Genomic DNA, 27,849 nt, shown 5'->3' with positions numbered 1-27,849 from the left:
TTTTTTAGTTGCAAAAGATTAGAAAGGAGAAAATCGGATAGACAAATCAGAATGCAATGACATTCCAGCAGCCTACCCAGGGCCCAACTGGGCACAGTCCTAAGCTCATGGCTGAAAGATGCAGCTCCCAAAGCCTGAAGTTTGCTGATGTCACGAGCTCAACATCCCAGTCTTCACATTCTCTGGCAGATGTCCTGATTGGCTGGGAGATTGTTGCTTCCTGATACAGTGGTGATCATTTCTGAAAGATGGGGTAATGGCAACAGCTATCATTGCATCACTGCTGTGCAAAGCGTTTTTACACACGTTATCATATTGAATCCTAGGAAAATTCCTACGAGGTGAGTAGGCATCCCCATGGTTTACCCTAATCTTGGCCCTGCTGAGTCTTACTATTCCAGGAGACCCATGAGCAACTGAGGTTCAGAAAGGTGAAGTAACTTCCCCCAAATCACACAGCAAGTAAATAGCTGAGCTGTGCTCATTCTCCTAACCCTCCGTTGATATGGATTTTTTTTTTTTTTTTAGAAGATTTATTCAGGGCCCTTTTCTATTGTATAGGAAACCAGACTTTATTTATCACTAAGGTTACTAATAGAACCAACATTTTGTGCAAACACATCCATCAACTGACCCTGAAATGTTCTGAATGAGCTTGGGAGCCAGATGCCTGTGACAACCCGATAGTTTAAAGAATTTTGCATGGGAGCTGAAGCCACATTAGAGATATTTTTATTTCTGTGAATGTCACCACTAGCAAGGCATATGTTCAACTTGGCTTCTAATGGTTGGGGAAAAAAGAGGTACATTGTCATCGTTAGCATTTTCCCAATGACATTTGCATTTACATTTCTATCAGAAGTCCACTTTAGCAAAGGAATGTAGTCTTAGTCACTTGAAACTGTTCTTCCCTAGAAAACAATTGTAAATGTAATAAGCTGAAAGAATAGAAAATGCCCACTGGAAAAAAAATATGATCCATTTGGGGTCAGATTCATCATGCTCACTGATTCAGTCATCTTCCAACATTCTTATTCAGGAAGGAAAACTTGGAACATTTCTAAATTTCAGGGTATTTGAGATTTGCAAGGAGTGGGGGGAGAGGGAGAAGGAATTAAATTTCAGTCCCATTGTGTAGGGATCAAGAACAGATTTCCTCTACTCTACATGTTCAAATCGCTTCATTGCGACTAACTCTCTCTCCTGCATAAAGAAGGCTCTGGTTGCTATGGGAGGATACAATAAGGTCATGATTGCTTTAAAATTATTCATAATAAAAACACATTTTGAGACTTGATTCTAAATGTTAAACTTAAATTTGAGCAATTTAATTGCCCGTTGAATAGAAATGAAATCCCGCCAGTAGGAAGTTATTTCTTACAGCCACTGTGTGTGAAATTGAAATCTTAAGATACCATTTCAAATATGCACCTTCTCCAGGAAGTTCTCCCCAAAGAGTTGTGAAAGATAAGAAACTGACCCAAAGTCATATGCAGTCATCTCTTTTTCTTGACACACTTGTCAAAGCAGAAGAATATTATTTAAAGAAAAGTTTATGCCCCAAAGTTGGCCATTTTGAGGTTACCTTTGGAACCCAAGGATACTTTAATTTTAACAACTGATTTGAGCCTCATAGAAAATGGTTGCAAGAAAAGTAACAACTTTATCAGGTTTAATAAAAGCAAGCAGATGCACAAAAAGCATCTAGTTGTTCCATTTTAATGAACATTAAAAAGGAAAAGGCATTTACGTTTTGTTTAGGAGCAGTAGGGAATGAGGCAAAGGGATCTTGCTCTATTTGCTTTTTAAAAACAGGGAATGTTTCTGGGGGCAATGGTGTGTGCCTGCAGTCCCAGTTATTCAGGAGGCCAAGGCTGGGGGATTGTGAGTTTGAAGTCAGCCTGGGCAACATGGTCAGACCCTGTCTCAAACAAGACCCAACACACACACACACACACACACACACACACACACACACACACAGGGAAATAGCTGTTTGTTTAAATTCCAGTGAGAAATTCTTATTTATTTATTTATTTAAAAGGTCTTTTTTTGAAGAGAGAGGGAAAGAGAGAGAGAGAGAGAGAGAGAGAGAGAGAGAGAGAGAGAATTTTAATATTTATTTATTTTTGGTTTTGGGCAGATACAACATCTTTGTTTGTATGTGGTGCTGAGGATCGAACCTGGGCCGCACGCATGCCAGTCAAGCACGCTACCGCTTGAACCACATCCCCAGCCCGAAATTCTTATTTAAAATCTCCATTTAAACTTTAGATTTAATTTCCAACTTGTTTTATCTCAATGATCTTTTTGAAAAAACATAGCAACTGCCATTTATGATAATTTAATATATGTCCATTGCTTTCCATGCAATACATTTTGTAACAATTATTACCCTGATCCCATTATAAGTCTATGTGCCACACTTTGCACACATTAATTTGTTTAATCCTTACAGCAATCCATGTAATCAATTCTGTCATTCTCATTTTATAGATGAGGATCCTGTTGTTAGCCCAAGTTCACACAGGTGGTTCAAAGTAGGTTAGAACAGAAGCAGCTGGATTACTCAACCACTTACCAAACACTACCTCCTTAGATTCAGTGATTTTCCCTGCTCACATTAGCTGATAAGTTAAGAGCCTAAATCAAACCCAGGTAGCCTGGTTCCAGAGTCCCAGTATTAATTATCACATTGACTGATTATAATTAGAATGTCAATCACAACCTATATATTTATTTTCCTTTCTGATAGAAATGAAAGTAGAGTGATTACATATTTATCATATTTATATATTTATCACATAATTTAGGTTGGCTAAAAATTCTAGGGATTTTCTTTTTTAAATTGAAAACAAGGTCTGATCAGGAAGTTGTCATTTTTACATACTGAAGGTCCACCTTGAACCCAAAAGTGCCTATGAGGCTTCCTTTGACATAAGCATACAAAATGGCACTTGCACGCGCGCACACACACACACACACACACACACACATTTTAATCATACAAATTAGGGACCCAAGCCTTAGCTTAGGGAGACAAGAAAATGACAAGAATCCAAAGACAATGGTAATTTCAGGTCTTATGTGTGAGGATCTGGCTCTGAACAGGGAAGAGAAAGCTTCAAATGGGAATAAAATGTCTGTGACCGTGATGATCCATGCTATTCATATAAAAACTACAGATTCTGAAAGTACTTGATCGTTTCCTCTTTACAAGCCCAATGACTTGCATCATACACAAATAGGCCTTGAATAATAATTTCTGAACGCAGACATTTTCACGGAACTCTGAGGCCCAGAGGTACTCCAGTTTTTCTCCAGGGAAAGGCAACCTATTTGCCTCCTCCTTTCCCCTTCGGCATTCCTTTCTCTTCCTAGAACTCAGCCTCGAGCTTGAAGGAGAAACCTGAATGCCCAAATGAGGTCTGCCTTCGTTTTCTTTGACTTAGGGCAAAATCATCTCTCAACTAATGTTCTTGATCTTTGGAAAAACACTTTCTCTGGTCGGGTATGACTGGCACTTTACAGGGGGTTAGTCTAACCGCAGGAGTTCGCTCTTTGAAAGATGCTGAGGGAGGGAATTCTGCCGCCAGCAGATGGAGAGGAGACCCAGACCAACGTGGTCCCTCCCAGCCACCCTCCCTACAGGATTAGCTGTCCCCAGCACTGCTCAGGCGTACCCAGCCCGTGCGTTCCCTGCTCGCACAGCTCCAGTTGCCTCTCTGGAGCGCAGACGCAGCTACAAGCCCGCCGCCAGCAGAGCCGCGCTGTCCGGGGCATCCGCGCGCACCGCGACCGTGGACCTGGGACCTCGAACCCGGGACGGGCGCGCGCGACAGCCACTCGGAACGCCTGCATTCCTGTAGGTGCTTATTTCACATTCTTTATTGCTTGAGATGCCGGGTGGATACTTTCGGCCTTAGTTAAACCAAAAGGGAAACGCGGAAGAGGGGAAGCCCTGAAGAATGATTTAGTGGCAGCCTAGCCTCCTCTCCAAGGATAGGTGTTCACTGAGCGACTCTGTCCCCGACGCTGGCCCCTTTAAGAAGGCAAGTCAGTCCTGCTGCTGCTGCTGTTTGTATTGCTAATCCCCAGGAGCCCCGTTTAAAAAAAAAAAAAATAGGAAGAAAAAAAAAGGGGAGGGGGGACGGGCATCTGTCTCTTTAAATGTGATTTCCTTCTATTGTATTTGAATCGTGATCAGGAAAAAGGAAATGAAACCAGAGACAGAGGGAAGCTGAGCGAAAATAGACCTTCCCGAGAGAGGAGGAAGCCCGGGGAGAGAGGCTAGGTCCCCTCCCCGCCCCCAGGCCGCCGCCCCCTCTCTGCCCTCGGCGGCGAGCAGCGCGCCGCGACACTGGCCGAAGGTGCGAGGGGCTCCCGGCAGCCGGGCGGGCGCGCATCATCCCCGCGGGCGACGCGGAGCTGGCGACAGCGCGCGAGCGGGACCGGGCGGCGGCGGCGGCGCGGCGGCGGGACCGGGATGGAAGGTTAAGTCCTGAGTAGCAGCAGCTGCTGCAGCCGCCCGGGGCCAGGCTGCGCTCCCCGGCCCCCGTCTCGGCCGCCGCGCGCCCGCAGCCCGGTGATTCGCTCTCTCTCTTTGGCGTTTGAAGGGAGCGCGGTGACTGTCCTTGAGCGCGGAGGGGCGAGCTCGCCGCCGGAGCGCCGGAGCAAGAGGAGGCGCAGGAGCGGCGGCGGCGGCGGCGGCGGCGGCGGCGCCCGAGCACCCGAGGGGGTCCGAGCCCCAGCAGCCGGTCAGCCCCGCGCCACAAAGGGAGCGCCCCCGCCGCCCGGCACGCCGCCTCCCTCCCCAATGTCCTCGGCCATCGAGAGGAAGAGCCTGGACCCGACTGAGTAAGTGTGGCGCCCCTGCCCCTGCCACCCACGGTGTCCGCGGCCACGCGCCCCGGAGCGACCCGGTGGCGCCGGCGGCCCGCGAGGGGCTCCAGGTGCGCGCCTGCACCGTGTCCTTGGACCCCTCTGCCTTGCGCGGGGCTCCCCCTTCCTCGCGAGTGACTCTCTGAGGGCACCCGGAGACCCACCGGGCGGAAGGGGGGCAGGAACCGGATCCGGCCCGGTCCCTCTGCGGGCCCCCAGTGGGCTACCTGGGACGTTCCCCAAAGCCACCGCGGGCCAGAAAGTTTGCACTGGCGCGGGCACCGGGGAGCTCGGAGGAGCGCAGGTGGAGCCCGGAGAGTGTTCAGGGCTTTATTCTGCGTCCTTCTCCCTTCTTGCCCTTTCTTGGCTCCCTTTCTCTTTGTCCATTTGGTCCTGGAAAGGGGGATATTTCAAGTGAAGGCCTCCGGAGTCCCCGACGGCCCCTTTCCGGGTCCGCAGGTGGAGCGGCTGTCAGCAGCGTGGGTAACCAGCGCGCGAGAGGGTCCACCTGTTCACCTGGGAGCTTGCTCTGGGCTCCAGAGACTTCTAGAACAACTAATCCGGAATTAATTTGGGTATTTGCACTGGCTCCCCACCCGGAATCCACCGATGGGGGTCTGTGAACCTTAAAAATTAGCGCACCATTTTGTGTAGTATAGGTGTATTTTTTTCTGGAGAGTAGAGTCTCACAAGTTTTTTTCTTTTTCTCTTTTATGTCACACTTTCGAAGGATTGCGGGGTGGAGAAACCAGAGCTCTAATGACCATGTGCTGCAATTTTTCGAACCCCTGCTCTGGTTTGTGTTGAACATTCCCTATTCCCAACCTATATCCCAACCCATTCTCTAGTGTTAACATGGGGAGCAAGGGGTGTTTAACGTATCATTTTTCCTCAACACAAATGCCCTTTTAAGAGTCATTAGCTGTCTGGTTTTGAATTTTGATTCCTTTGAAGTCCCCATCTAATCCTTTGAAGGGATTTGTTACACAAGACCAAAGGAGCTGGTTAATGACTTGTCCATTTGTGCTTTTAAGAGGCATTTGTTTTGTTTTTTTCTTTTCCTGCTTTAAAAGAATTGTGCTTTCCTGCTTGAAGTCACGTACCCCCCTCCCCAATTTCAGCCTTCTATGGTGTTTATTTACCTGGGTTTTTACCCTCAGTTGCCAGCATAAAAACTCAGCATGTTCTCATAAAACACAGGAAGTACCAGGATCCAATGAGAATATAAACATTACTCTTGAGTCTTGAAGGTTAAGACACCAGCTCTATGAGGAGCTAGGTTTCTTTTAACAAAGACCCAGCTTCCTCAATCCAATTCTCAGGAGAAAAATAACATTCCTTTTTTTTTTTAAAAAAAAAAAGTATATGCAAACAGTGGATTTAAAGTATGTGTGTGTGTGTGTGTGTGTGTGTGTGTGTGTGTATAAAAACCTAGAATTACAACTGAGCCCTGAGTTTTCAGAGACTGGGCAAAACCATAGTCATACAGTCAGGGAGCAGATCCTAGGAATTTGTACCTAGTGTCTTTTCCAGGCAGCAGGACTTAGTCACTAATCCTTTTGTTAGAAGATACATCTGGAGGGTTTGGTTACCTAAAGGAAGTTTGCTCTTTCCAAAGTTTGTGCTTTTCTCCCTGAGATTAGAAAATGGAAACATCCTAACTTCATAACACAACAGATACTTGCTGTGGGGGTACATGTATCCCATCCTTCCTCTGCTGTGTGCCCAGGTGAGAAGTCGATGCAGCCCATCTTTCCTCCTTTCTCTTGGAGATTATTGAGAATTTTTATCAGAAATCCAGGATAGGCTCTGGGAGGATATCAAATACTAATTTGAGGGTGAATCTCCCTCAGTCATTGGCTCCAATCATTCCCCCCAAAATAATGTGACTTTATCATTAATTTTTTTTAGTTGTAGATGGACAGAATGCATTTATTTTTATGTTGTGCTGGGGACTGAACTCGAACTCAGTGCCTCACGCATGCTAGGCAAGCGCTCTACCCCTGAGCCACAACCCCAGCCCGGACTTTATCATTAATTATAAAAAGATAGCTGGAGCCAGTATCTTAGTCTGTCCTCTGTCTCAGCCCATCACCGTTGTTGTTGCTCTTTTTGCTTTACATTTTTACTGGGTCTTGATGCCTTGCTAGATGCTTCTTGCATGCTTGCTGGAAGCCAACTTGAATCATGACATTCATACCTCCAAATACAGATAAAAACTTCCCGAGGCATATGCAAATGAAGTTTATAGACCGAAAGCCAGCCAGTGTTCATGAACACAGAGATTTCCTCTGTCATGCAGTTGGTGGCTCTTCTGCCACCCCGTGAGTAATAAGAGCAGTTCATTTTTTAAAAATATTTTTTAGATGTTGATGAGCCCTTATTTTATTCATTTATTTAAATGCTGAGAATCAAACCCAGTGCCTCACACATGCGAGGCAAGTGCTGTACCACTGAGCCACAACCCCAGTCCAAGGAGTTCATTTTTAAAGGCAGTTTTGCATCAGTTGAGTGCAAATTCTCCTCCTTCACAGATGGTGAGCAGTAGCATCAGGGCATCCAGCATGGTTGTGGCTCCATGAGTGCTTTAAAAGCCCAAAGTAAGACTGGGCTGTGGAAAGAAGAGAAGCAGTTCTAAATTGATGCAGGAGAAATGGCCAAGGGTATTTGCTATTTTTTAGAAGTCAGAATCAAAGTTCTTATGTACAATCTATAAAAACAAAGACCTCAGTGAATTCTTTAAAAATATTTAAGGTCTTGATTTCCCCCCTCCCCCCGAAAGAAACTGGCTTCAGGGGGCTGGGGCTCAGCAGTAGAGCACTCGCCTAGCATGTTTGAAGGCCTGGGTTCGATCCTCAGTACCATATAATTATAAATAAAATAAAGGTATTGTGTCCAATTGTAACTAAAAAATAAAATACTTAAAAAAAAGAAACTGGCTTCAGCTTCACTTTTCCTTTTATTAAAAGAAGACAATCTTGTACTCTGTCTGCAAAGCATGGATTTAATTCCAGCATCCTTAATTAACTATTTGTAAGGAGTACTTCATCCATTCCTGGACAGAGTCACCTGAAGTTGTAAAAGTGCTATAAACATGGATGCCCTGAGTCTTATTGTCCCTAAGTATAATAGGTGCTGAGCTTTGTGGGCTCAGGCCAATTAGGACACAAGGTCACCTGGTAAGAGTGCCAGCTAGAAATAGGAGACACAGATTTATAGTTCCAAGGTTCCCAAGAGGAAAGTCCCTTTGGGAATTTCACAATTGGAAGAAGGTCCATTTTTAAAAACATAATAGACTTAAAAAAAATAGATTTGTATTTGAACAAGATTCCAGGCAGCACATGTTAATTATTATAAACCAACAAGTTTTTCCTATCTCCCAGCAGGTGCTAGAATCATTCCTTCCACTCCTTTTCTCTTTTGGCAGTAATTTAAATCAAAAGTGTTCAGGTTCTAGTGAAGTAAAGTGAACAGGAGCCCATACGCATGGCTTTGTTAAAAAAAAAACCCTCATTGTGAAGGAATTGCCTGGATTGAGATTCCTTTGGCTGTTTAATTGCCTTCCACTCTTTTCTTTACGATCACTGTTTTCGTCCCCTTCCCACTTTCTTTCCTAAGTCAACTTTATTCAAATCCGTTTTGCTGTTGTAAAAATTTTCATGTAAGGAAAGTGTAACTGATGTCCTACATCAGTTTGACTGTGGCCTTAATATCTGCGATTTTCCCCCAAGGATTCATTCAGAAAGGATGGGATGTAGAATTTCTGTTAAAAGAAGATGAGAATTCCTATTTTATCCTGATGAAGTTTCTCTCTTGGAAAGAGAAAGCAACCTAACATCATTTGAGTTGCCTTCTTCTTTCTGCATCCTCTCTGCTTTTGTGAGTTGTGGGGATGTGGGGGGGGGGGTTAAGGTGCACTGAAGTGGGGCTTCAGTGGGGGATTTGCAGATTTTAGTCCGATGTCCCCACAGCAAGCAACTCCTTTGGTGTCAGGTGCTTTCTCTGGGCTTAGGCAGTGCCTAGGGTCCTGGGTATGGGAGGAACAAAAAGAGGGAGGACTGGGAAGACATAGGACACTAGGAGGAGAAGGTGGAAGGAGCAAAAGGGAGGCCAGAGGTGTCCACAATGGTGCTGGGTGGTGGGTAGGGGTCCAGCGCCACCTGCAGGCACCTTGGATGCCTCTGGGTGCCTTGAGGTTACTTCCAGGATCTAGGACGTGAGGTCTAGCTCTCTTCTGTCTTAACTCAAGGCTGCCAGGGTCTCTGGGCAATCTGACCTTGGAGTGTGCTGTCCTGTCCCTTCTCCTTCTGTTACCAGGAGGCAATGGAGTAAGTTTCCGTGTTTGGCCCAGAGAGATTCCTGAGCCCCAGGGCCCCTCTTCCTCCTGGTAAATTTGTCCCTAATGCTTGGCCTCCTCTCCAGGGAACCAGTGGATGAGGTGCTGCAGATCCCCCCATCCCTGCTGACATGCGGTGGCTGCCAGCAGAACATCGGGGACCGCTACTTCCTGAAGGCCATCGACCAGTACTGGCATGAGGACTGCCTCAGCTGTGACCTCTGTGGCTGCCGGCTGGGTGAGGTGGGCCGGCGCCTCTACTACAAGCTGGGCCGGAAGCTCTGCCGAAGGGACTATCTCAGGTACCTCCCCGACCCTCCCAAGCCCTGGCACATCTGAGTCTGGGGTATGGCCCCAGCTCCCACTTGGGCTCTGAGGTGCCTGCCAGCAGGAGGTTGGGCAGTGGAGGCTGAATCTGCAGAGAAGCAGCAGCTCTTCCTCCAGCCAAGATTATGTTCCCAGAGATGCCTTCCAATATGGTAAAATGCCATATTTTTAAAGGCAAGAGAAGAGTAAACTCAGAAGTCAGAACAGTGGTTCTCTCTGGAGGCAGATAGGGGATGGGATTGGGGAGGGACATAAGGGAGTGCCGTAGGAATTGGGGGGACGCTGTAGAGAAGTTTGGGGTTCTCAGCTCATTTTAATACTTCAAAACATATATAGGTTATAAAAAATCTTTTGTATGATTCCAATATTATGTGATGAAAAATTTAATAATAGCATATTCTCACCATGGAGCTCCAAGCATCAACTCTTGTGGTAGGAAGGCGACATTCAACGCACATAAAGGCAAAGGCCCCCGTGTCAGGGGAGGTTGAGTTCCAGCACCATTATCTCCTAGCTCCATAACCTTGGGCAAGCTTCTGGAATCCTCAGTTTCCTTAATGCAAAATGGAGCTAGTAATAGTACCTGCTTCCAAGGAAGTGGGGAGGCGCAGATGGAATAATACATGTGGAGGACTTGGCTAAGTGTGTGCATGTCAAGTAGACATTAGCTGCCTCTATAATTTGCCCTCATGACAGTTTCATGAAGTAGTTTCCAATCTAATGGACAAGAAGATGAAAGAATGGAAGAGTAGACTAGGAAGTTTACAACACAGAGTGGGATGGGAGCTGAGGACATCTTTTCTGCCCTGGGTCATACTATTGGTCATGGGAATTTTCCAGCTCTCGATGAATACCTTTGCCTGGAATGTTCTAGTATCTCATACTTCTATATTAGCTGTGCCATATTAGGGCACAGAGGTAATTCTGTGCCGTCTGCTGTCAGATCTGATCAACTGTGTAGCTGTCAGTTCTTGGCCATCTTCCTGTGGCAGAGGGTCTGCAGAGCATGCAGCCCTAAAACATTAGGCCCATCCAGCCCATGGAAGCTACTACTAGGGCAGCCTCATCCATAATCTGCCCTAAAAAAATTGTACATGTGAAGGGCAGGGGGAATGCTGCAGGTATTTACTCAAAAACTGATAGAATTAGCTCCCTCCCCCAAAAAAATTCCCAGATAAAGTTCTTGTAAATTTAGCTGTTCTGAAAAAATAGGTTTTTTTTTTCCCCCCAATGATCATGATTATCATTTTGTTCATTTTTCTTTTCTTTTTTTTAAGTCACAAGAAAATAGAACTCAATAAATACAGACCTGGTTTTGCTCAGTCCCAGTCTGCCAAATCAGTCAGAAAGCAGACTGGGTAAATGATTCCCACTGGACCCCTGACTACATCCCTGTCGAATCATTTGAATCTTATTAAATGAAGTGCAGATACAGTAAGGTCAAAAGAGCCGGGTTTCTCCCTATCTCCACGGTTTTATATAACATTCAAGAATAAAATCAGTGCTGCCTGGGCTTGTTAATCTTTTCCATTTTCAAAAAGGAGAGGAAAAAATAGTCTGGGAGAACCCAATGTTAATTAACTTGTGTCTTGGTGACATGAAATAATTCTTCTCCCCGCTACATTCCCAGGCAACATGTTAATTAACTCTGCGTTAGTGCAGGCGTCGCCTCCATCCTTTAATATTTATATTATTGTTATTAAAATGGGCAGCAGAAAGCTTAAGATGTGACACCTCTTGACGGAGGAGAAAAATGATTTTTGCTGCAGGGATGGTCCTTTAGCTAGGGACTTGTTTGCTAGCATCATTAGCATATCTGGCGGTATCTTGAATTTAACAAGGGAAGTTGGAGGAATGACTCAGTGGGTCCTCTAATGGGGTTCAGTCCCTCTTTACCCTAGAATAATCTCCCTGTGGGAATTTCCAATGGCTGACTCACCTGATACAGTCCTTTTCAGACAGTTAGCCTCAAACACTCATGAGACCCCCATAAAGAACTTAAACCCTGCTGCTGTTGTGTTGCTGGGAACATAACTGCAGCCATTAGTTGGTGCCCAACCCAGATCCCTGGATTCGATTCTTTGTGTGCAGCACCCCTTTGTCCCCAGTAGGTATACTTTCAGCAGCTAGCACCTGCATCTAAACAGTATCTATTAGAGCAGGAGTGTGCAGTTCCCCACTAGACCCCTGTGGGCCTAAGCCAGAGACACACACTGCAGGAGTCCCAGAGCCCCGCAGCCTTGCCTAGGACCAGGGAGACTTGGAAATGTGACTTGTGACTTACATTGCAGAGTTCCCTGAGCATTGGGCCAGAGCTACCTCCAAGGGCTCTTCCTGAGACTGCAACAGCTTGGTTTCCTCCCCCTCTGCCACCTCTCCCCTGGGGCAGCCTTAGTGAATCATTTGCACATAAATCCTCACCACAGGGTCTGCTCCTGGGATACCCAGCCTGAGACACCAATTCTTTGTTCCTGAGGTTAATGCTGCAGTTAAGTATCCTGGTTTAGTTTTACCACTATTAGACTCTCAGAGTACCTGAGTTGGAAGGGGCTACAGGGCCCTTTGCTTTATAGCCGAAGACAGAGAAGTGTGAGCAGGGGATGTCATTTGCTGAAGTCACCTGGCTAGACGTGATGCTGGGGCCTGAACTTGTTTCCCAAATATTTGTTCTTTGTTTTTCCCTTCATTAGCTGCCTGATGTGCTGTAATTTACCCCCTGACTGCCCTCTAATAAGCTCCCTCCTTCCTTAAGGTTCCTGCACCTCAGGCAGTTGGACTCAGATCCTAGCACACTGTTCTCTGGGCTGTATGTTTTGCTTAGGCTCCAGCTTTACTTACTGAACAGTCAGGAAACCAGAACTCGTTCCACTCGGTGACCTCCAATGCTACGGTTACCTACAGCTCCACCATCTGCTACGGTGGGATAAAATGTTCTCCCCCACTAATGAGTTTGCTCCCAGGCGGTGCTTTGAAAATACTCGGATCACCCAGTGGAAAGCTGGAATCTGGGAGAACTGAACTGGCCCTGGTGCTGACAGTGAGTTCTCTACCCACCGACCACCTCTTCTGAGGCCAGTCACTCATTTTGCCCAAATATTGGCAATTGCCCTCACCTCCCTGCAAATTCTAAGAATGAACCAATGGATTCTCTAATTTTCTTAAGTTAATAAAAACTTCCCCTAAGAATAAGCATCTACCTAAAATGGTCCTAAAGGTCTTAGGTGGAAACTACCTGCCAACAAGCTATGTTACTAGCCATGTGTGAAAATTGATGTGCAACAGTCAGGCATGGCTGGGATCACACCTGGGATGTGTGCAAATATAGCTGGTGTTGGCTTAGCCCTGGATTCTTGGTACCCTGATGTGCCCTTATGATGCTTCTGATAGCCAGGAGTGAGGAAGATACTAAGACTGCTGCCAATTCACTGAGGCTCAGAAAAATCGAAGGCCAGACCAGAGTCACTTAGGCACTCAGGGCTGGTTCTGGAGTCTGGGTCTTCTGATCCCAGGCTTGTGTTATTCTATTTCAGAAGGCTTATTCTCAAACTTGAGCCTGCATCAGAGTTCTCTGAAAGGGCTCATTAATACACAGACTGCTGAACCTTCTCCCCAGCATTTCTGTCAGGTTGGGGTACAGGGCTGAGAATGTGTATTTAAGTTCTGGGCAAAGCTGACTGCTGGTTCCTGGGACCAGTACTTTGAGAAGCATCACACTGACCTCTCCCAAGTCACATCTCCCACCCTGATACTGAATATTGCTTGAAATAAGTGGTTAAACTGCTGAGGCTAGGGAGAGTCCTGATTTAGATGTTAGAAGAGAGGTGTCCCCAGAGATTCATGCCAAGCGGGTGGCAAGGACCATGAATTAAGACCTTCTGTTCATTGTAGAGAGATGCTGTTAGTTCTCTAGGTCTCTGAGGCACAATTAATTCTCCCCTGGCAGCCGGGGCAGTGGGCTTGGCAACTTGTGGGGAATTCAAGGCCCACCTCCCTGTGGGTAAAATAGTGGCGGTCAGAAAGACTTCTGGTCGCTTCTCAAAGGAGCCCAAGGCTCTTATTTTCAGCTCCTCTTCTACAGCGCAAGTTCCCCTGGGAGGGGACACTCTTCCACAGTGGTAGCCTGGACAGCCCAGAGGTGTGGCGAGTGGTTGCTAAAGGCAGGGAGCAGGCTCAGAGGAGGAAGGAGTAACACCAAAGGAAATGCCACAGTGTTACTCAGCCTACTCTTTGCATCCTGCAAAAGACTGGTCCAGCTTTCCCTAGCTTCCTGGCTTCCTGGGAGTTTAACCTTCGTGATGGAACCCATTGCATTGCTCAGCCCCTTCTCCTGGTATTGCCTCTGCCCTGAATCTTAGTTTTTCTTTCTTTTTGTCACAGGCTTTTTGGCCAAGATGGTCTGTGCGCATCCTGTGACAAGCGGATCCGTGCCTATGAGATGACCATGCGGGTGAAGGATAAAGTGTACCACCTGGAGTGTTTCAAATGCGCCGCGTGTCAGAAGCACTTCTGTGTTGGGGACAGATATCTCCTCATCAACTCCGACATCGTGTGCGAACAGGACATCTACGAGTGGACTAAGATCAACGGGATGATATAGGCCAGAGTCCCCAGGCATCTTTGGGGAGGTATTCACTAAAGACACTGTCTCCATGGGGGTCTTCACTCTTAGGCACTTTGGGGATTTGAGGGTAGGGCAAGGCATTTCTTGGGGGATGGTGAACCCTTACTGGGCACCAAGCTGTAGCATCTGATTGAAATAATCCAAGGGCCAAGACTTCAGTGAGACCAAAGGAGCAGTCCTTAGAGAGAACTGATGGCCACAGCCTATCCATAGTAACTGACATGATTAGAGGAAGAATGGAACATTTGGGGGCAAGCAGGCACTGTGCCATCATGATGGGATTTCCTGTCTATAGATGAGAGTTGCTGTATAAAGACTCTTTATGACTTTGTTGTTTGCAAACAAGAGATGTGCAATTGATTTCATTTGTCCCTGGCTTTTGTAACAACCCTGTTCCAATCACTCTCCTCTACACAGGGAAAGGACAGAGAGGAGAGTGGCCATCTTTTTGTCCTTGGCCACCCTCTCAAGGCCTTAAGCTTTGGACCCAAGGGAAACTGCATGGAGACACATTTCAGTTGGGAATAGAGACCACAACTTTTAACCCGTTATTTAAAGCAATGCTGATGAATCACTGTTTTTAGACACCTTCATTTTAAGGTGAGGCGTTCCACAGATTGTTTCTATACAAATGTAAATCTAAGAAAAATCAAAGTTGTTCAACTATTTTATTATCTTAGATTTTATCAAAGTATTTGTTGTGTGTAATAAAGAAAAAAAAACACTTCTGCAGACAATAAAAATGACCGACCAAAATGCGATATTGTTTATTTGATAATGACTTACAATCTGGGATGGCGGGAAAATGGTCTGCTCTTTCTGTTATAAAGGAGGAGTAAATAAGCCTTTTACTTCTAGGTCAAATAAAAACCTCAATTTATTGCAAGGGTGTATATGAGGTTTATATAGGTTTCTATATTACTGGCAATTATATAACAGGTCATCACGCAGCTCAGAGGGATGTAGAATAATTAAATTGTTATTGTAAAATGTGCATTTCGCTTCAGCATTGTATGGAGGGAGAGGAAGGCAGCAAGATCATTGCCTTTGGGGAACTTGTAACCTAGAAAGCACACAAATACATAAAACAGATTCCCTTTGGGAGAGAAGGTAATTACCTAGTTTGAAATGTGGCAAAGATGCTGAGCTTGACACTTCGATTTTCCAAGACGTGTGTCTCAGGGTATTTTATGACAAGCGGTTAAGGGGACCTTACTTGGAGGATTTAAAGCAGGCATCTTGGCTGCTTAGCCTTCATTCCATCCTGGCTGCCACCATGAACTGACTCCAAGCGCCACCTGCTGGTCTTCACCTCTCAGCACACTGGCCCCAGAGCATCCTGGTGAAGGAGAAGCCTCCACCAAGAATGTGCTTTTCAATTATTTCATGAAAAGATTGGCAAACAACAAGAAGTCCAAATGTGTTTAATTATCAAGATGTCAGAAACATGCAGCTAGGGCTACAGCTAATTAACTGAGTCCTTTAAAGGCTCTATCACTAAGGCTTTTTTCTTTTTTCTTTTCCTTCTAGAGGAGAAATAATGAAGTAATGTCTCTTTTGGCCTGTAACACACTAAAAGTGGTTGGGAAATTTGACTGCTTAAGGTGGCCTATTTAAAACAAATCCAATTAGATCGCATCCCAGCACAGGTGGTGGGGATGTGCTGCCGGCGAGGGGACATTTGCTCCAACTCAGCGGTTCTCCAACTGCGGTCCCTGAACCAGCAGTATCAGCATCACCTGGGAACTTGCTAAAAAGATTCACAGATTCATGGGCTTCACCTTAACACCCTGAATCAGAAACTCTGGGGATGGGCCTCAGTAATTTGTGTTTTGAGAAGAGGGGGCTCTGGGGTTGTGGCTCAGTGGTAGAGCACTTGCCTGACATGTGTGAGGCACTGGGTTCGGTTCTCAGCACCACATATAAATAAATGAATAAAATAAAGGTCTATCAACAACTAAAAAATGTTAAAAACAATTTGAGAATGGCTGTTTTAAATCATCCCCCAGGTAGGAGGATTGTGCATTCTAATATTCAGTATTTGACAAGCAGATTAATCAGTGAATAACTTTTCCATATGTTGTCAAACACTGTTTACCCATGAGCCCTAAACCGAAAACGTACATATGCTTTATCACTCAGCTAATGTTCATCTTGGGCTTTGTCTACCAGATCAATTGCAATTCAATTCATCATTTTTAATCATATCAATGTTAGTAATAATAATTACTGATTTTATCTATGCAATGATCTTATAAGTAGTATTAAGTTTCTTGCCTTGGAAATGTAAGCTTTATTTTTAACTCCTATTGTAGCAACACTTCGCCATCCTTAGCAAAGCAGGAACATGACACTTGGCAGTTGTCAGCAGCACCATTTTGCAGAATCACGAACGCTCCGGCAGAGTCTTTGCAGCAAGTTGCCCAGGTGCCAAAATGTCTAACCCACAACTGACCTGCAAGGAAAGGCATTCAGAGATTTATAAAGAGGGAACCATCTCCTGGAGTCCCCTCTGGTGGTCAGTGCTTGGTTGTGTACTGTGCACCCTAGACCTGGTGTCTCGGGAGCCAGGCACCTGTTCCCTCCCCAGGTCCACACCTTGATTCAGCAGTTTGCAGCAACATTTCTCTTTCTCCCACTTCATTAGTGTCTTCTGCTCAAACCAGCTTCCTTTCGTTGCTGCCTCTAATAAGAATCAGACTTCTCAGGAAAACTTGGAAGTCCTACAAAGTTAAAGTAAAGCACTTGGGAAGAGCATTACATCCAAAGTCTTGGACTTGAACTTCAATGACGAACACTTCAGAAACATTTACACAGCACTTCCCGAATTCCAGGCATCTTCTAGGTCACTTTGTAACTATTAACTCCTTGAATCCACATAATAGCCCTCTGTGTCGATTGCTGCTTGTTGTCAATGGAGCAGTCACAGTTGAGGAAACCCAAGCCTGGACAGGTGAAGTCACTTTCCTGAGGTCAATAAGCAGCAGCTGGCTTAACCCAGGGCACTCTGCCCTGCGCGCTGCTGCCTCCACTAGCTCACCTCACCCCACAGGTACTTTCTCATCCACAGAAAAAGGAAAACCAAGACTTTTCGCCCCAGATTATTGGAGGCTATTTGAGTTTAGTTTGGCCAGAACTGGAAACAAAGCACAGTAATGAAGATATGTAGAAACTGCTATGGAAACACAGAGGAGGGGAAATTAGCCCAAGGGCAGCTGTCTGAAGTAAAGAGGAGGTGGCATTTGAAATGGCCCTAGACCTGGGAGTAGGATGGGCAAAGATCAGAGGCCTTAAGTAGGCAGAGCAAGTCTGCAGGTAAGCCCAGAGTTTATGGGTGGTGGTTTGGGCATTGGCTGGGGAGGGGCTGAGGCCATCAACTGGGTGAGGGGTTTCAATTCCTCTTCTGGAACTAAGCTACCACTGTCACTCAGTGATAGAGCGCTTCCTGTCATGCATCAGGTCCTGGGTTCGATCCTCAACACTGCTAAAAAAAAAAAAAAAAAAAAAATCATGATTTTGTCACTTTCTGGCAGGGTGACATGTAAACTCAGTTCCTTTACAGACAAAGACATGGGTCTGAGTGCACACTGCTGATTTCTGACTTCACCTCACCTTGGACTCTCAGTTCAAGCCCCTCCTCTTCGATGACCCCATTTGCAACTACTCACCTGGTGGGTCTCAGACTGCAGTGCCTAGGGAGTCTCCTAATTGATAGGATAGAGGCTAGAAGTAGAGCAGCTCCAGGGCTGAACTGTGTATCCACAGGATCAAGTTCTCTCGCCTGAGGCCCAGCAATCTACACCATCCTGAGCAATGCCCCTTCCTCCACTTGTGTTTGTGTAAGTTGTTTCCTGATTTCACTAAGAAATTGCAGCCAGTGGGGTGCGGTGTAATCCCAGCGACTCAGGAGGCTGAGACAGGAGGATCACAAGTTCAAGGCCAGCCTCAGCAATTTAGTGAGGCCCTCAGCAACTTAGCAGGAACCTATTTAAAAAAAAGGGGGGTGGGGGCTGGACAATGTAGTTCAGTAGTGAAGCACCCTTGGGTTCAATCCCCAGTAGCCCCACCCAAATAAAAAGAAATTGCAGCTAAGCCAAGTGCGGTGGCACGAGCTTCTAATCCCAGAAACTTGGGAAACTGAGCCAGGAGGACTATGGGAATTCAGAAGTTCAAGGTCAGCCAGACAACGCAGGAAGATTCCATTTCTGAGAGAGAGAGAGAGAGAGAGAGAGAGAGAGAGAGAGAGAGAGAGAGAGAGAGAGAGATTGTTGCTAAACCCCAAATTCCATGAAAGTCACTCTCTCATTTGTCCCTGTTTCTCTCGACCCTAGCCCTGCCTGACACAGGGTATATGTTGAAATGATTTCAGATGCTCAGAAACTTCTGTAGCATTTATTGCCTAATATGCCTTGTTTTCTTTTAAGTTTTGTTCTGTACTTTAAAACTTCATTTGGGAAGAAGGCCTTTTCTCAAACTAGCAGAGCACAGGGTTAAGAGCCTTGGTTGAGGCACTTCTGTCCCTTATTAGCTGTGGGACCTCAGGCAAGCTCCTTAACCTGTCTGGGCTTCAATTTTTCTCAGTGATGACAATAAATAGGAATTGTCACAGGAGGCTGTTATGTGGATTCCAGGAGTTCATCTTTGTAAAGCACCTAGTTCTTTACCATCACCGACGGCATTAGGCCAAAGTTACACATATGGGAAAAGAAGAATACATTTTCATGGGATGAACAGGTAAGAGGGAAGCCTGGTGATTCTATAATAGGGGAGATGAGCCAGATGCTGAGGCATACGCCCACTATCCTAGCAGCTTGGGGGAGGCTGAGGCAGGAGGATGGAAAGCTTGAGGCCAGTCTCAGCAATTTAGTGAGAACTTCAGGAACCTAGCAAGACCCTATCTCAAAAGCGATGGGGATGTAGGTCAGTGGCAGAATGTGCTTGGGTTCAAACCCCAGTACTTAAAAAATTAACAAAAGGTCAATCTATCCGGGTGCAGTGGCACACACTTATAATCCCAGTGGTTCAGGAGGCTGAGACAGGAGTATCACGAGTTCAAAGCCAGCCTCAGCAAAAATGAGGTGCTAAGCAACTCTGTGATACCATTTCTAAATAAAATACAAAATAGGACTGGAGATGTGGCTAAGTGGTGGAGTGCCCCTGAGTTCAATCCCTATAACCAAAAAAAAAAAAAAAGCAAATCTAAGAAAAGACATGTCTGTTATTCTTGTAACCTTGTAACCTTTCTACGTTTGAAACTATTTCCAAACAAAGTTGTTTTTAAACTAAGGATTCTTCACTTTTTCTTGTTTAGGGTTTTTGATTCAATTAGGAGAACAAGGGAGATGAAGGAGAAGAAAAATATAGTCCAGAATTGAGTGATACACCACATTCATTTGTCACAATTTTAATGTACTGTCGACCATATAAATAGAGACTCTATCCCAAGCAAGTAACCCCTCTGCACACACCTGCATAATGTGAGCAATGTGTTCAGGAGGATTTGCTTAGTATAAAGCAGGTTATTTCTCAACCTCATTCAATGAGCTTACAAAAATGTCCACATTTCCTTTGTGATTAGCATCAAGATTTAATCACTCGGCCATGAAATGTGCGTATTATTGGGACAGGAATCTAAACTAGCACACTTTATATGTACATCTAAGAACTGAGTGAAACTGAGTGAAAAGATGCTTCAAAGCCCTAAAGTCTCTTCTGTTCTCTACCAATGGCTATGTATTAATTCTTCTGGAAAATCATCATTTCTCTAAGTTAATAAGAATCTTTGAAGCTTAAATCAATTTCCATTGTCACATTGTGACACTTTTGAACTTGGCTCACTGAATAGTCCTATTTGATGGCCACCTTGAAGATGGCTTTGTGGTGATCCCAAGAGAACCCACAACAGCAGTATCTCAGCATGTCGGTGTCCCACCCCACCCCAATCATTCCGATTGCTTAGTGAGCTGCTGGAAGCGAAAGCTCCTCATTCTTTATACAGTCGGAAAAACAGATATGAAGGCTACGTGAGAGGACGCTGAAATCAAGAGTCCAGATTTTGCAACTATTTAGGGACATGTCTTTCATCAGATTCTAGTTTCCTCATTTGCAAAACAAGGAACTTCCATTATCTCTAGGAATTTTTGGTACTCAGAAATTGGGTGACAGACAGGTAAATGTGGAAGTCAGGAGCATTTGTGGTAGCCCTTCGTTAAGATGTCTCCAGTGATTGCTGCCTCCTCCACCTATGTCAAGTAGGGCTCCTGTGTCTAACCTGTGGGATACTGAACAGTTGATGAAATGTGATTTCTGAGGGTAGGTTAGAAAAGACGGTCCAACTTCTAACTTGCTGTCTTTGGATCACTGTTCTGGAAGAAACCAGCTGCCACACTATGAAGACACACAAACAGCCCTGTGGGGAGGTCCCTGTGGGTGAAGGAGGAACCCAGGCCTCTTGCCAACAGCCAGCACTCATTTGCCAATCATGTAAATGAGCCACCTGGAAGCAGATCCTCCACTCCAGGCCTTCAGGCTTGTATCTTGATACGCTCTCACAAGAAACTCCCAGAATCAGTTAACGTAACTGCTCCTGAATTTCTAACCCACAGAAATTGTGTAAGATAGATAATTGTTGTTTTAAGTCACTGAGTTTTGGGGGTAATTTCTTATGCAACGAGCTATAATTAAAACACATTTAGGAACTTTTATGGCAATTTGAAGAAGTAATTTCATGTCTGTTGCATCTAATGATAACCATTTGGGGCTTTTATTTTGAGTGGCTTTTTAAAAGTTGTGTGGTTCTAGTCATCCAATTTTTGTGGCGTTATACAAAAGTTCAGTCCATGGTGGATTGAAATTTTTTTAAAAAAATGGGTCCCACCCACAGAGAGATTGAAAAGCAATGATCGGAATCATGCAGTCTTAGTGGAGAGGTAAAAAGGCTTTGGAGATTACCCAGTCTAAGCTCTCGATCAGTGGTAAACTGTCTCTTAAGAGTTTTCCAGCAATAAAATTCTGATTCTTGGCAGCATTATCACAATCAATGTTTATTAAGCATTTGACATGCAAATGCACCATCCTATGAATATTATGGTCTTTATCAAAACCCTAAGCAGAAGATACTTCTTTCCTAATTTTATAGAAGAGATAAATTGAGGCTGGGGGAAAGGCTGAACCTTATCCAATCCAGCCATCTCACTCCAGACACACTATATGGCCGCTAGCTTCATTGATTAATTTAAACCCAATTTCATTTCATATGAAATAATGAGAGATGTTTCCTCTGCCTGCTGGAGATTATTTCTCCAAGGAGAAAGAATTCAAATTCTGGGGCTGAGATTGTGGCTCAGCAGTAGAGCGCTCGCCTAGCACGGGTGGGTCCCGGGTTCGATCCTCAGCACCACATAAAAATAAAGGCATTGTGTTGTGTCCACCTACACCTAAAAAATAAAAAATAAAAAATTATATATATATAATGTGGAACTTTTTTTTTAATGACATTTAATGTTACCTGACAAAATGGCAGAGGCTGTAGTGTAGATGAATGGGCTCGGGAGACCAATGGACCATGGTCTAGTTATGAACAGTCTTCTTATCTGTAAAATGGGGATGACAACAATACTTACTTTACCATATTATTGTAAAAATTATGGGTAAATCTACCCAAAGCAATGAGAATATCTCCTGGCATTCATGCATGCATTCAATAAATATGAATTGAGCATTTCCCGTGGGTCAGGCACTGTTCTTGGTGATGGAGACCCAGGGGTGAGCAAGACAGAGTCCCTGTTGTCACAGCACTTACCTTCCAGAGGGAGGAGACAAAATAAATCAGTACCCAAATAAGTGAACATGTTCATTTCCGATAATGGCAAATGAAATTAAGAGGGTAAGAGAGGACCATGTGATAGACATCAAAGGAGTGTGGAGGGATGTTTCCACTTGGGAAGGGCTGGTTGGGGAAGGCCTCTGTGTGGAAGTGGCTTTGAGCTAGGACCAAATGCCAGGAAGGATCCAGCCATACAGCCACTTAAGAACAGAGGATAATAGACACGGCCATAATTTAAAGAGGTCATAATCCAAAAACAAGTTTGGAGAGTTCAAAGAACACCAAGAAGTCCAAAGTATCCAGAAAGAAAAGGAGGTCCATGAGTCCAAATTCCACAGAATCTTCTAAATCTGCAGATGATCTCAGATTTTATTCTAACTGAAGTGCTGAGCCTTTATGATTTTTTTCTTTCTTCTGTTCCTTTTTGGTACCAGGGATTGAACCTAGGGGCACTTAACCATTGAGTCACATCCCCAGACTTTTTAATATTTTATTTCAAGATAGGATCTGGCTAAGTTGCTTAGGGCCTTGCTAAATTGCTGAGCCTGGCTTTGAACTCACAATCCTCCTGCCTCGGCCTACTGAGCTGCAGGGATTACAGGTGTGGGATACAGAGAGAGTGACATACATACTCTGACAAAAGAGTTTTAAAACATCACTTTGTTAAGGTCTGTAAACAAGTCAGATTGGCACCTATTATTTTGCCAGAGAAATGTTAAAGTCTGTAAACAAGTCTGGATGGTGCCTGGCCAAATGCCAGAGGGAGTGGTTTGTGAAGTAACAAAAGTGAGCCATTAAGTGTGGAGATTCCTTATTGGTTGACTGCTGTATCTATTTTATGCTAATTAGATAAGCTGTGTAAAATGTATAAATATCGCTCAGATCCTACAATAAACGGCTCCTATTCCTGCTGCATCAATGTACACAAGTTATTCGTCACCCCCCGGTTATTTTGCCCAGCCAGCCCGACTGCGGCATCACTTGAGCTGCTGTGTGCTTGCAGGACTTTAGACAGAATGGGTGTAGGCTATTATGTAATTTAGGTGAGGGATGGTGGTAGATTGGACTAGGTATTTGCAATGGAGATGGAGAAAAATGATTTCAGATATCTTTCAGAGGTAGCTAAGATGACTTAATAGGCACTAAAAAAAAAATTTTTTTTTTTTAATCATCACTACTACTAGAAGCTTTTAAACCATCCTGGGCATAATGTTTCATTGAAGAAATATTGCTTTAGAGTATCTCTTACAAAACAATTTGCTTGTTCTCTAAAGTTTTGATTGCTTAATGTGATCAGAAGGAATGAGCTAACTGAGAAAAGAAAAAGTCCATTTGAATAAGACACAATCTTTCCTGCATTATTTGGTGATTGAGGAGGCAAGATCATAGTAACTGCTGGCCAATTGGGATCATTAGACAAGAATGTGAATCTTGGGAAGCCACCCGTCATGGCTGATATGAAAAGAAGATGACCAGAGAGGAACCAACCCAGCACAACTGAAGATGGGGAAGGTGCAATGAGTCAGGCCAGCTGTATACAAAGACAAAATAAAATCTAAACTGGAGAATGTTTCATTTGAGCAAGACAGAGGCCTACAATAGCTGATAAAATAAAACACCGCCTGTAAGTTCAAAGATATTTTAAATGCAAAATTGATTGGCAGATAAAACAAATATACAAACTATAAGGTCCAGAGCAGACTTCAGAAAACTTGCTGAGATTCTCCTCTGACCACTACTCTGCATTTTCATGCAGGGATAAGAGCTGAGGATTGCTGTATACAGGAGGTCCGGACTGAGAACCCTACGTAAAATAGAGATGGAAAAGGACCGTATCCACAGTTAAAGGGTGGACTAAAAGTTCCATAGGCAGACAGAGATGCCAAGGAAGTCTGTGATCTCTGCCTGGATGCTGGATGAGACCAAAGTCTCCCCTGAGAACTCCAAACCTCAGGCCACCACTTGTACAGGTTCTGGATCTATAACACAGGGTCCAGGAATGACCACTACTCCTGGTCCAAGGTATTATAATAAAAATTTGCATTGGGTCAGTGACTTCCCTGTCTCACTAGGAAGAAGTAAGCACAAACTTTCTCTAAATGGTATACACAAGGAGAAAATATTTGCAAAATATGTATCCAATAAAGGACTTGCATACTGAATACATAAAGAATTCTTACAATTCATTAGAAGGCAACTCAACGATTTGAACAGATAACTTCACCAAAGAAGATATACAAATGGAAAACTACTCAGCAATAAAAAAGAAGAACCCTACTGATGTACAAAACATAAATGGACCTCAAAAGCTTTGCACTAAGCTAGAACCCAGACACAAAAACTACATACAGTGTGTTTCCATTTATACAAACTCAAGGAAAGGGACTGCCATATGATCAAAAACCAAGGCAATGGTTGCTAGGATGTGGAAATGAGGGCAGAGTGATATTGTTCTCTATTATGACTGTGGTCATGGGTACATGATTGCAAATTTGTTAAGACATGTTGAATACTTAAAATGGGTGAAGTTTGGGCTGAGGGCCTAGCAGGAGTGAGGCCCTGGATTCAATCCGTAGCTCTGTGTAAAAAAAAAAAGGGTGAATTTTGTCATATGTAAATCAAATCTCAATAAAACTTATTTTAAAATGTTAGATATGATTTCTTACTGATAGAACTAGAATATGTAAATACACACTTTTCTGATCTTTGAACCATAATACTCTCATGCATAAAGGCTGTGTGATACTGGGTAATTTAATTCTCTAGTCTTAGTCTCCTCCTCAGGTATAATGTAAGAGTAATAACAGAATTTTACAGATTATTATTAAATTATAAACAAATTATATGTATATGTATGTACACACACACACACACACACACACATATATAATTACCTTATACAACGTCAGATAATCCAGTCATCAACTCAGAGCAATTTCTAAGTCTTCTGCCTTTGTTCTTATTCAACAGCCTCCTCAACTCACTCAGCTACCTTCTCTTATGGCTGCCTTCCCTTGTGGGTTGCTTCCAGGGAGAGTGGACCCAGGAATATCCAGTTCCCTGAATCATTTGAATTTAGAATGTTAAAATTGCATTCTGGGTTATAATTTAATCTCTCATCGGTTGGTTAGTATCTCTGGGATGCCAATAAGATGGCGTGTCTGTGGCTAACTGCAAGCATGAGGACCTGACTCTCTAGATTGTGTGGAATGAAGGAGGCCTGGCTGAGTGGACTCCCCTGGCACCACTTGTAGGCCATCCTGGCCTAGTAATAAGGCAAGAGGGCGGCAATAAATGCCAGAGGGCTGACCTATGTGTCACTTTAAAAATACACACACGGCGGGGGGGAGGGAGAGGGAGACAGAGAGAGAGAGAGAGAGAGAGAGAGAGAGAGAGAGAGACCATCACCAAAATATGATTTTCTTAAAGGAGCTCTTCAAGATTAGAACAGGCATAATTCTGAATTATTTTTGAGAGACTTGTTTTATGAATGATTTTCTCATTTGTGTGCCCATGAGGAATATTGTCCTTCAATTGAAATAGACATTTTGGTTGAATTCTCATTCCCAGTTAAGAACAAGTAAAAAGAAGACATTCTGTACTTGTGTTTCCCAATTGTTTCCATACCCCAGCCCCAACAGAACCCCTGCAGTAAAGGGGGAAGCTTCCTATGGCCCAGCAGCCTTTCCCGGGGTATTGACCATATAGGACCCAACGTAACCCTTTCCAGGCTTAGCCGGGCTCCCCAGCACACCAGTTGGGTTGCTCTGCTCCAGGAACAATAGCTGCAAATGAAACAATTGCTGGTTGGTAAGGACTAGTGTTCTCCATGCTGGTTGGCTGTAATTCTAACTCTGTAGCAAAACACCTCTAAGATAATTAGAACATCTCAGTATGGATCTCTGACCAAATTCCTGGGCAAGTTTTATGAGATTGAATGAATTCTATTGCTGAATTTATCTTGAGCATTAACCTGATGTCATAAGTTCTCTAAATTCCCTAAATTCATGAAAGTAGAAAGACTGGATCTGGGAGTATGTTGTTGATGAATTTTTATCTATTCATCCCTTTTTGACAGTCTGTCAAGGTACCTCTGTAGCAGAAACAAGGCATTGTATAAATTATTTCTCACAATTATAAAATTAGAATAACAATCCCTACACACCCACGTACCTCACAGTGTGGTTGTGAGAGAGATGAAGAATTGGAACCATATCTGCTGCCCAGTGAATGCTGGGTATTTTTGTGCCTCTGTCCTGGGTTCTGCATGCACAAATTCAACCAACTAATCGAAAATATTTCTTAAAAACCTACAGGGAGCGGTGGCGCACCCCTGTAATCCCAGTGGCTTGGGAGGCTGAGGCAGGAGAATCATGAGTTCAAAGCCAGCCTCAGCAAAATCAAGATGCTAATCAACTCAGTGAGACCCTGTCTCTAAATAAAATACAAAATAGGGCTGGGATGTGGCTCAGTGGTGGAGTGCCCCTGAGTTCAATCCCCAGTACCCAAACCAAAAACAAAGCAAAAAACTCTGGGTCTGTACTGAACATGTACAAACTTTCCTGTTTTTCTCCCTAATATAGTATAAGAACTATTGATATGTTATTACATTGAATCAGGTATGATAAGTAATCTAGAGATAATTTTAAACATGTGGGATGTGCATTAGTTATATGCAAATACATATGTGGGTTTTTTTGTTGTTGTTTGTTTTGCTTTTGTGATACTGGGGAATGAACCTAGGGGGGCTTTCCCACTGAGATACATCTTCATCCCTTTCTATTATTTATTTTGAGGTGAGACCTCAAAGTGGTCAAGGCTGGCCTTGAACTTGCGATCTTTCCACCTCAGCCTCCTGAGTTGCTGGGATTACTGGAATGTGCTACCATGCCTTGCATACTGTGCCATTTTATATAAGGGACTTGAGCATCCAAGGACTTGGGTGTCTAAGAAGGATCCTGGAGCCACCATCCCCACAGATACTGAGACTTGATTAATTGGTTGAAATGATTTTTAGGTGTTCATATTCTGAGAATCATTAGGTTAAGAAAAAAAAAAAAAACCTCCAAGGTTAAATTTGCTAAATTCACCTTTAAAAATTTTTATTGGTACTTTATGATTGTATATAATAGCGAAATTCATTGTGATATATTCATACATGCACATAGCATAATTTGATCAATAAATGACTTGTGATTTTTGTGGGAAAGATGGAGTCAACCTACCTGGGAACTTGCCAAGGCCTCCATGGGTGATAAATGGTCACATGAGATAACAGAATCAGCAAGTTGGGGAAAGACCAGCACTTTCCTTTTCTAGATGGACAGAGAAAGCCACGCTGGGAAGCCTGAAATCCTAACAAATAGATAATAATGGTCCCTGTCCAGGGTTTTTCTTCAGAATGCAATGCCATTAAAAAAAAGAAAAGAAAAGGCTTTAAAACTAAAGTGATTCAGAAAAACTGAGCATTCTACAAACAAGAGCACTCCATTTGGGCAAATAATAAAGTCAGAATCTGCTTATCAGTTCCTCTAATGGAAATGACAACCAGCCCAAGCAGAATGCCCTGTGATTCCAAGGATAACAGAAGCAGCTCACCAGATCTCCTGTTATTACTGATGGAATCCTCCCAGCTATTACACCTTGGAAAAATATTAACGTGCGCAGCCAACAAAGACAAATCTAAAAGAGGAGAAAGCGAGGGCTGCGGCTTGCTGCCATGCCAAGCCGGTATTCAAATTGTACTCTCCTGAGCTGTGTCTAATGTCAGCATCATTTTTTTAAAGAGACATATCAGTTTCAGTCAAGGTTTTTATTTTATTTTCCCCATTCTTCACTGACTGGGTGAGGGAAAAAGGA

The 27,849-nt window shown here is 44.0% G+C and overlaps 1 protein-coding gene across 1 annotated transcript; it reads left to right on the top strand.

Annotated features, from left to right (window-relative positions):
* Positions 1-4,121: 4,121 nt before the first annotated feature.
* On the top strand, positions 4,122-14,910 carry Lmo2 (LIM domain only 2). The gene is made up of 4 exons (XM_076847032.2): positions 4,122-4,493; positions 4,617-4,857; positions 9,304-9,519; positions 13,922-14,910. The coding sequence occupies exons 1-4, from the start codon at positions 4,487-4,489 to the stop codon at positions 14,139-14,141; spliced, it is 684 nt and encodes a 227-aa protein (XP_076703147.2). The 5' UTR covers positions 4,122-4,486; the 3' UTR covers positions 14,142-14,910.
* Positions 14,911-27,849: the final 12,939 nt, after the last annotated feature.

This window comes from Callospermophilus lateralis, chromosome 2 (assembly GCF_048772815.1).
Source record: "Callospermophilus lateralis isolate mCalLat2 chromosome 2, mCalLat2.hap1, whole genome shotgun sequence".
NCBI lineage: Eukaryota > Metazoa > Chordata > Mammalia > Rodentia > Sciuridae > Callospermophilus > Callospermophilus lateralis.
This window is presented reverse-complemented; position numbering and strand designations above follow the sequence as displayed.